This window comes from Vespula vulgaris, chromosome 5 (assembly GCF_905475345.1).
Source record: "Vespula vulgaris chromosome 5, iyVesVulg1.1, whole genome shotgun sequence".
Classification (NCBI taxonomy): Eukaryota; Metazoa; Arthropoda; class Insecta; order Hymenoptera; family Vespidae; genus Vespula; species Vespula vulgaris.
In genome coordinates, this window is record NC_066590.1 from 7,084,694 (window position 1) to 7,094,935 (window position 10,242).

Genomic DNA, 10,242 nt, shown 5'->3' on the forward strand with positions numbered 1-10,242 from the left:
AGACGTCCCACTTCCTACGTTCTTTCGAATACCGTTACGGAACGCGAATCATACGATGCGTAGAAAGACAACTCGAATTGTCATCACGTTCGGCGCGCTCGCGCCATCTTGTAGAGGCAATTTCAACTAAAATAAAGGAGCATTTAGTATCAACGACAACGCCATTTTTCTTCTCTGCCTTATTATCGTCAAACAAGATATCGAAATCATCGTATCTTGAAAATCGTGATTGGCTCGTATTCCCAATGATTTCAGAGACCAATTAATCGTGATCTTTTTTCATTTTTTCCTGTCTAGAATTTACGCATTTCCGAGTGAAATTCCTTAAGATTTTTCTAGTGCGTTCTTTGACGTCATGTGATACGATATAAGTGAAATCCTTAAAGACGCGCCGTGTTTTATTAGAGAGATAAAATACAAGAACATATATTATCTTTGAAAAGTGAATTTCGTTTTTCTTATAATGAATGTAAAACTATTAAATGAGATCGATTATCTGACTCGTAAGTTTTAGATGTTCATTACTCCACGTGAATTTTTTCTGAATCCGTGATTACAAGGTCATCATTTCAGGTCTTATAAAAAAATATAAGAATGAATCGTCTGGAAATTTGCCTAATAATAATGCTACAAATAAACAGAATATAAATATGAATATAACTGAACGTAAAAGTAACGTAAATACATTTCCTGAATCTCGACCAATTGACATACTGACTTATGAAAAAACAAATAATATAAAACCTTCAACAACATCCTGTAACGTTTATGTTAATCCATATTTTAAGCCACAAAATCCTGTGGTACATATCAATCCCAAAATGCACATGAAACCATTCATACATGTCAATCCTAAATTAGTAAAAAGTGTTGCTAGTACAAATGAAACTACCATGAATAATACTTCTAACATAATGAGTAATTCTGAACAAAATTTAACACAAATGGACATAAAAAAGATGAAACTTCATACAAAACCTTCAATACATGTCAATCCAAAGATAATGACTAGCATCGCCAGTTCAACCTCAATGACAGAAAATAATTATACATCTGTTAAATCAGATATTAAAGAAAGTTTTATTCAGACAGATGTAAAAAAATCAGTATATATAAATCCAAAATTAATGTCAAAGTTATCCTCCACTAAAGAATCTAAAATAGTTGAAAAGAAAGAGACCATACCAAATTTCAATCAACCTGCATGTTCAAGATTAAAATTTATAAGAAAAATTGACAATACCAAAACTCCTATAAAAAAAACTAATATGTCAAATATTTTATTATTATCAAAAAGAAAATTAATAAGAGCTAAACGCACAATGAAAGGAAATACTGTGATTTCTCAAATAGGTCCACAAAAAGTTAAAAAACTTTCTCCAACAAAAAAAATTAAAAGTACCACATTACAGAGTACAAAAAATATTGTAGCCAATAATAATACATTGCAATCCACAAATAATGGTATAAACTTATCAAAAGTGCATAATACTAAAACAAAAGTAAATAAATACAAAATCGATAGAACTGTACAATTATTAACAGAACCGAAAAAAAGTGAAAATTCTCAACCAAAGAAAGACAAGTAAATACATTCTATAGAAATAAAAATTGTTAGTGCATATATAAATATCATATATATTGCAGGTATGATTTGATGGAATTAGTTACAATTGGAGGAATAGTATATAAATCATCCAGAAATCAATTGGTTCGAAGAAGTTACTCTTTAAAGAGTATGGACATTTTTTTAACCAAATTAAATATCTATAAGTATATCTACTATAACATATACAGTTTTATATAATCATTTATTTAATTTTATTAAATTTGTTTCAGGAAAGCTTGCATCAAATACTAAAAATGACAAATTTATGATTACGACCAACGGTAAGAAGCTTTGTAGACTCAAAATAACCAAAGATGTATCTACTCGGAAGAATGCTACACAAACGACTGAATCTAAATTTGGGAACATGGTTACATCAAAAATTGCTTACAAGAATAACATTAGGTAAAATTACTCGAGTCTTAATTAATTTATTAATATTTAATTAATAATTGCACTTCAGTCTCATTTTTTCTATCTCTTTCTTTCCATAGTAATAAAGTTAAACAAAGGAGTATACAAATTCTGCGCAATAAAATGCGCAAAAATAACCAACCATGTTTGTTCTTCCAACGATTTGGATACTGTGCCAATCAAAAGAAGGGAACCTGTTCCAAACTTCATGACAAAAAACAGATCTCAGTTTGTAAAAAGTATATAGTTATTTTTATTTATGAGGGACGTAACTCAGGAGTTTATAATCTAAAAAAAATTATTTATTATAAATTATTAATCATTTTTTAAGTAATACTTGAACAAATCTAAAATTCCACTTTTACATGCATACATATGTGCAGATTTCTTCAAGGAAAATGCTTATTGGATGCATGTCCACTTTCACATGATGTTGGACCTGAGAAAATGCCAACCTGCAAATATTTTCTAGAAGCCTGTTGTACAAGAGATCAGTGTCCGTATCGTCATGTCAAAGTTTCTTCTAGTACTCCCATCTGCATAGAATTTCTACAAGGATATTGTTCTAAGGGAAACGAGGTAACGATATTTCTATTTCTATATCATCTTCTATAATTGATAAATTATACTTCTTCATGATCGTAAATAATTCTACAAATTACTATAATTCTAAAAATATGTTTACTTTATATGAAAACACATGTAATAACTAGATAACTAATAAATAACTAGATTAGTGATTTCTTATTCTATAGTGTAAGCTGCGTCACGAGTATCTTTGCCCTGAATATAACAAAACAAGCAACTGCAGCAAAGGTAAGTATTGTCCCTATCCTCATAAACCAACTACATCTATTGCCCGACAAAACAATAAGTATACACAAAAAGAACCTAATGCAATTAAAAATCAAAGTACATCTACAATGGAGAATGATACAGAATTGACCAATCATGAATGTAGATTACGATATTACGAGAATACTGACACAGTCAATAGTGATCTTGCTACAACAAAGGATAATATTATGAAAAAAGTACAAATTATGAAAAATGTTGTACTAGCACAACAATCTGGCAATATATTTATGAACGAGGAATTCTCTAACAACAATATTGCAGAACCAAGCATATCCGAAAAAGAGTCAACAAATAATTTTGAAAACAAATTGCCGAAAAGATTGCCTCTTGGTATTCTACCTGCTTTTATCCCTATTAATTAACAGACATGATTATTATTTAAATCATAATTATTTTAATTTTATTTATCTATAATTGCTTTTTAAATGTTCATATGCTGGGAAAAACATAATTTATTTTATATTATGCATTATTAATTTTTCAGTCTCAAATGTTTTTTACTTTTGTCTTTAATAGATTAGTAAAATTCATTTGTCACATTAATATATTTTATTTCCCTATAAGCAATATTGTGATACATGTAATTAAGTTAATTATATCGTGCAATTTTATATCTTATACATACTATTATTTGACTGTACTTATTTTTACGTTTTTATTTTGCCACAATGAGTTTTAAATCAGAGTATAAAAAATATATTAGATATATTTATATTTTACTAAATTTATTTTTATTGTTAAAATAATCCCACACTAAAATATTAAGTTATATTAAAAATATAACTATATATAAATTTTCAATTATGAGTATTATGATTGAGAGAAATGTTTACAGAATATTTATAAGTTATAAGTTATAAAAAAAAAACATGCTCATTGATCTAAAGTACAAATGTGTAAAATATTGCTCTCTAAAGTCAGGAGCATTTGAGTATATTCTAAATGACATTATACTCTTAATCATTTAAGAAATTAGATCCTATTATATCCATATTTTTTCAATAAGAATATTATGCATCTTTAAGACTGAAGATGATTAATTTAATGTTATTCTGCATTTAGTTCTCCAGCATGATATTTAAATTTTACACTTAAATTCTATATGTGATTAAGTCGGGCAATTCATGTTTGGTCTTTATGAGAATCTATATATTTATTCTTCCATATTATTTTTTATTATTTTCTCTGTTAGACATATACGAAGTATGAAAATTATATTTTGTAAACTGTATAAGACTCCTGTAAAAATAAAGGATGTATATTTGTTAATAAAGATTTTACCTCTAATATATCATTGTCTTTTTTTTTTATTCATTTTATTTATATATCCTTTAAATAAAATAAGTTATTAAATATTAAATATTTTTCATTAATTTAATAAATAAAAATATATTTATGAAAGATAGTAGTAGAAATAATTATTTTATTTATACAGCAAATGTAAGTTATTGCTATTATTATAAGCTAAAAAAATCGGACTATGTAATAATAAAGATAGTGTAGAATTATCAACTGATGCTGATAATATTAACCAATCGTCAAGCCAATTTTTCATATCTTCTATTGACATATTTACAGGATTTAATCCTCTAAAAGATAAGGCCTAAAAATGTATTGATTAGATTGATTTCAGTAAGATATATATTATTCCAACATTCTTTCAATATTTCTTCACAATTATTCCCTTACCCAACATAACGATTCTATGGACATATTATCTACACCTCCCTCTTTAACAATAGCATCATCCATTCGTTTTAACAATATTGCCCTTTCTATTAAACGTCTCCTTCTGAAAGGTGTCCACATAGATAGTCCATGAATGCCAAGTAATTTTTTCTAAAATAATAAGTATCAAATATATATATTTATATGTTGTGTGTGTATATATATATATATATACATATACATACATACATATATATATACACATAATACATATATTATATGTAATATATGTATTAACAAATAAAAAAAATTTTATTTGATCATTTACCATATGTTTATGTTCAAGTGTATTCATTGAATATGGTGAACTTTTAAATAAAGTAATACATGATATCACATTTTGAATTGTTGGATGTTCACCACTACCCAAACATGCAATGATTCCATTCCACTTAATTTTTAATAGTTCATTATTAATGTAGTTAATTTTACTTTCCATACAATAAAATAATGGTCTACTGTATTTAAACCTTTTCTTATGAAAATAAACCATAAAACTTGCTTTCTGTTCTGGTGTCCAAAAATGATGAGTCAACAGTTGTCTTGGAAATAAAAATACTGAAGGCATGATTATGTAGTTTGAAAAGGGAATCAAAGATATTAGAATAACAGGTAAAATCTTCTTTAGATCTTTGGGCATTGTATACGCCAACTGAATCTCTTGTCTTGTTAAATTATCTAAACCTTCCACATTCTGTTTCACTAGTATGGATAAATATTTTTGTAAATCAGAATAGAAATCTTTGATACCATTACTGAAGTTTCGATATAACTGCATCATTTTCGGAAAATTCTTGTCTAAAGTTACTACATATTTTTGTATATAATTTACATATCTACCAAACCAATAATCTTTTAGGTTAGATACTTTCCCCTTTTTCCCATCTTTATTTCCTATTTTTATAACATAACGTTGCACTGGATTGTATAAAAAATAAATTGAATTATGTTTTTCATAAAAAAAAACTCTTGAAATTGCTTTATGCATTGTTGTTATTTATTTTATTTATAACTCTTGTTATAGGTTGAATATGTTAAGGTTATGTTTTTGTTATTTATTCAATCAAGATAAATCGGAGAAGATATTACGTTAGTCATTTCTAAACTTCACTTATTCATAATCACTTTTACCATACCTAAACACATTTACTTCACAAAATGAATTTATTTTATACTGATATACATTTGTGTTTGAGCATGCTGAATACTGGTAATAAATTAATTAAACTAATTAAAAATTTTGATGATTTGAATACCATCTCTTTTTCAACAATCTATAAATAATATTATGAATATTATATAATAATTTATAACATGATGCAAATATTGTAAGAAAGATATATTTTCAAATTTCTCTACAATTTATTAGAAAATATTATTGAAATAAAATAATATGATTGGTAGAATTTACTTTACCATCTCAGCAAAATTCTTTCTCTGCAAGATTCTACTCGCTTTCACTACACTTGTTCCGTGACCGAAGTATACAGACGTTCTGATAGGTTTATGATAAAACCATCTCTACCATTGGCTTCGAAGAGAACAGTCAGGGGTCGTTTGAAATAAAGAGAGTAATGCGTCAAATGGAATATATGTATATATATACATACGCGTAACTTATTGATTTCAGATTAACAGAAGTACATTTTATTGTCACGTAAAAAGAATTTACGAGGTGGGGCTCATATTGTGTCTTGCTACTGACAGCCGAAGTGTATTGCTTAAACTGAAGTAATCGTAAGTAATCTTGTTATTAGTAATCGAAAGAATAAATATTATCAATAAAAAAAATACAGCATATTTTAAACCGGTTTCTAGAATACTTTACAAAAATTACAATGTCGTCCAACCAATTAAGTAAGGAGTTGTCATTTGTTATAAAAAAATTTGCCCAAGTCAGAAAAATACTGGATGAACGTCAAAAATCTAATTTAAAGCGCGAACCTTATAAATCAAAATATGCAGCTATGGATGTACTTAAAGAAATAGAATCAAATCTCAATGATACCATCGATAGCGAACTGGAAGAAAAAGATAAAAATGTAGTGATATTATTACTTGCTATTACTTATTTAAATAGTGGGATACTTCATGCTGATACAGAAGAACTAAATACTGCAGAAGAGCAATTCATGAAATGCGTTGATCTACTGAAAGATAGGGAATTGGAACCTGAAGGAGTTTTACCAATTTTAGCGACTCTAAATCAGTTGGGTATTATTTGGTCTCGATGGAATCAACCATTAAAAGCTAAAATATTCCTTGATAGAGCAGAACAGATTTATAAAGATTTCACAAATGCAAAAAATTCTTGTGATCCTATCGACTTGGTATCAAATTTTGGTACTGCAGGTACTAAAGAAGGTTTAAGTACTAAGCATGCACTAGAAAAAATACACACATTGACATTATATTACCAAGCACAAGTATATGGAGTTTTGAAAGATTATTACAAATCTGCAGTATATTGTCACATCACATTGCGTAGGCAATTAGAACAAAATGAAATAATACAAGATTTGGATTATGTAGAATGGGCTCTTAATGCAGCTACTCTGTCACAGTATTTCATAGGAAATAAACGTTTTACTCAGGCCAGACATCATTTAGTTGCAGCATCTTACATATTACAAAAATATGAAAATACGATGAAAGAAAAAAAAAATAAAACAAACAGCAAAATAGCTGCAGCAGAATATGAACGTTACAAGCACAGAAGTGCTGATGTAGCTAGATGCTGGGCTAAATATGGAATATTATTGCTTAGTTTGTCAAAACACCGTCTTTTACAAGAAGCAGAAAAGGATGAAATTAATCCCTACTACAAAAACAGAAAGAGTGAATTGAATTTTGACCAGGAAAAAGATCCAGAAAAATCTTTTGATGATTTAAAATTTGATATTCTAATGGATGATATTAAACCATTTATAAATCAGATAACAGATAAATACCTTTTGGATTTTAATGATGCCAAACCTGTATTTTTAAATATTCAAAAATGGATAGAGCAAGCAAAATCATATTATACTCTAGACAATCATGCATCAGATTATGTAGAAATTATACAAGATATATCCCAAGCGTATAAGTATTTAGCATTTTTCGAAGAAAATGAAGATCGTCGGGCGAAAATGCATAAACGTAGAATAGATATCTTGGAAGCTACTGTTAAAGAGTTAAATCCTCATTACTACAAAACTGCATGTAGACAAATTTGGACGGAATTAAGCGAAACATATTCCGATATTTTGGATATTAAGTTGGATCGTTTACAAATAAGCGAAGATAAAGCAGATCCTCATGCTTTGACAAAAATTAATCATTTGGCTAAAAGTTCCATTAAAAATTTTCAATTATTTTTAGATTCATTGGAGAATAATTCTACAAATGCAAGGACTGCAACGTTCCCTCACCACTTTGTGCAACCTGCATTAAGTGCATATTTTCAGATAGGAAGATTGTACAGTAAAATCATAACTGTTGACAAGTCTATGCAATTGCAGAATACTCAGAACACTATTAATGCCTACCAATTTCTAATTGATTATTGCGAAACTCATCCAGAAGCTGCGGAGATAATGAAACAAGAACTGACTTTATGTAAAGAAATCGTTTCTTTACTTCCTGTAAAAGTTAGTAAGTTAAGACAAGAATTATTGGAACAACAATAAATGTTTTTGAATTATTGGAACAATAATTCTTCGTCTCAATGTTTTTGAATTATTGGAACTAATAAACTTCGTCTCAATGTTTAAGATAATATCTATTAAACAAATAATTCTATGTGATCAGTATCTCGACAAAATCGATAAAATCGAATGTAATCTTGATGTATGTATGTTGTTTAGCTTCTAAATGTAATGAAGAGTATCTTCACGTATAATTTTCGTGAAATATGCTTATGAGTGTATGAATGTTAAGATATATATAACCACTATTATATATATTATATGATTATTATATAATCTTTTGATGTAAAATTTAGACAACGATTTTTTGCTGTATCAAGCACCTACAATTAATCTATTATTATGAAATTCTGAAATAAGAAATAAATGTAAATCGATCTAAAAATAAATACGTTAGAGATTCCCATTTTTTTTTTTTTTATAATATGTATTTAAATATTTGTCTTAGATGAGTGTCTTAGAATAGTGAATGCTATAGACCCATTCACTATTATCGATCATAACTATCTTATTATTGTGAGGTATATAAATATATGACATCAGTACTGCGAAAAAATTTTGTTTTTATTCCACAAAATAATATTACTTCTTTTCTGCTTTCTTGGTTGCTTTATTAACACCAGTTGTCTTAGCTTTTTTAGCTTTCTTTTTTAATGTGAAGAAAGCATTTGTCCTCAATTTGTTTCTTATTTGTCTAGCTTTCCTCAGTTTAAAACGATCGAAGTCACTAAGCTCAGCACGCTGAAATTAAGAAGTTGGAAATTTGTTAGTAGAAATTTATTTTATTATATACTTCATTTTTTTAGAAATGCAAAGCAGATACTTTGAAGTTTTAAACTTTAGTTCTTTCTTTTTTTTTTTTTCAAGTATTTTTACCTTCTTTTTAGCTGCAACCTTCCTAGCCCACATAGTATTTTTCCATAAGTTATCTATTTCACTTATCTCCCATGCTTTGCGTACAACTCGTGTGGAACCGGTATACGGAAAACGTAAACGGAATTTAGTAAGATGAAGTTCATTTAACCTCATCTGACCACGTGGTACATTTGCTGCAGGTCCATCGACCAGAACCTGTTAACATTACAATTGATAAAAGAATTTGCATTAGAACTGTACTATTGTTGATACACACAAATATATATATATATAACTTTATTCTCAGATAATAAAATTGGCATCAGCTAAAAGTCAGCCGGCAATTCCTATCAATATAATGGGATCATCATTGAAGTAATAAAATGCAAACACAATTACAGATATCTACCAGTAACTATTAAATGTAACTGAATTTATAAAATATTAAATATATATACTAGATAAACTAATAGTGTTAATAAGTAATAATTATTTATACCCGGTTCTGATCGATAACATCAACAATTGCGACGAGTTTGCCCTGGTAAGGACCATCGCTAACGTAGGCGACTCGACCCGACTCCACAAACCTTTGGAACGGCTATAAAAATATTAAACGTATTATTTCCTGTAAAAAATGATTAATTTTATATAGATCGATATTAATATAAAATGATATTAGTACATAAAGAAAGTTCGATTCAATACACGTGTAACGAAAACGGCACTACACAAACTATGTCCACCATGTGCTTGGCTATTTGATGATAAGGTTATGTTAACCGACGCTGTACATATTAGATACATCGCATATTAAAATTTCTAAAAAAACATTAACTTAACATAAGTAAAGAATAGTGTAAATATACAAAACTTAGATTTTATATTCTTACTACATTTTACGCAAGGAATATCGATGAAGTTCAGAGCAACAATGCACTTACCATGATGTACCGGAAGCGAAAGAACTGCACAGGATATAGTCGAATAAGACAGAATCAATACCAAGACTGAAACCTTACGATCCCTATATTTTCTTATACGTTTCACTTAATTTCCTTAGTACTACCAACACAACAGCGAAAAATT

At 28.0% G+C, this 10,242-nt stretch overlaps 4 protein-coding genes across 4 annotated transcripts; 2 read left to right on the top strand and 2 right to left on the bottom strand.

Annotated features, from left to right (window-relative positions):
• The first annotated feature begins 30 nt into the window (after window positions 1-30).
• On the top strand, window positions 31-4,172 carry LOC127063765 (zinc finger CCCH domain-containing protein 3). Its single transcript, XM_050993942.1, has 7 exons — window positions 31-503; window positions 574-1,585; window positions 1,648-1,736; window positions 1,840-2,014; window positions 2,104-2,262; window positions 2,407-2,602; window positions 2,779-4,172. Exons 1-7 carry the CDS (start codon window positions 464-466, stop codon window positions 3,241-3,243), a joined length of 2,136 nt encoding a protein of 711 aa, XP_050849899.1. The 5' UTR covers window positions 31-463; the 3' UTR covers window positions 3,244-4,172.
• Window positions 4,173-4,175: 3 nt separating this feature from the next.
• On the bottom strand, window positions 4,176-5,974 carry LOC127063776 (LETM1 domain-containing protein 1). The gene is made up of 3 exons (XM_050993956.1): window positions 4,878-5,974; window positions 4,571-4,720; window positions 4,176-4,484 (listed from the first exon to the last, which is right to left on the bottom strand). The coding sequence occupies exons 1-3, from the start codon at window positions 5,595-5,597 to the stop codon at window positions 4,305-4,307; spliced, it is 1,050 nt and encodes a 349-aa protein (XP_050849913.1). The 5' UTR covers window positions 5,598-5,974; the 3' UTR covers window positions 4,176-4,304.
• A 213-nt stretch (window positions 5,975-6,187) lies between these two features.
• Window positions 6,188-8,704, top strand: LOC127063768 (KIF-binding protein). Its single transcript, XM_050993944.1, has 2 exons — window positions 6,188-6,346; window positions 6,428-8,704. Exon 2 carries the CDS (start codon window positions 6,448-6,450, stop codon window positions 8,278-8,280), a length of 1,833 nt encoding a protein of 610 aa, XP_050849901.1. The 5' UTR covers window positions 6,188-6,346; window positions 6,428-6,447; the 3' UTR covers window positions 8,281-8,704.
• A 137-nt stretch (window positions 8,705-8,841) lies between these two features.
• On the bottom strand, window positions 8,842-10,195 carry LOC127063785 (60S ribosomal protein L14). Its single transcript, XM_050993974.1, has 4 exons — window positions 10,098-10,195; window positions 9,653-9,754; window positions 9,175-9,369; window positions 8,842-9,039 (listed from the first exon to the last, which is right to left on the bottom strand). Exons 1-4 carry the CDS (start codon window positions 10,098-10,100, stop codon window positions 8,881-8,883), a joined length of 459 nt encoding a protein of 152 aa, XP_050849931.1. The 5' UTR covers window positions 10,101-10,195; the 3' UTR covers window positions 8,842-8,880.
• Window positions 10,196-10,242: the final 47 nt, after the last annotated feature.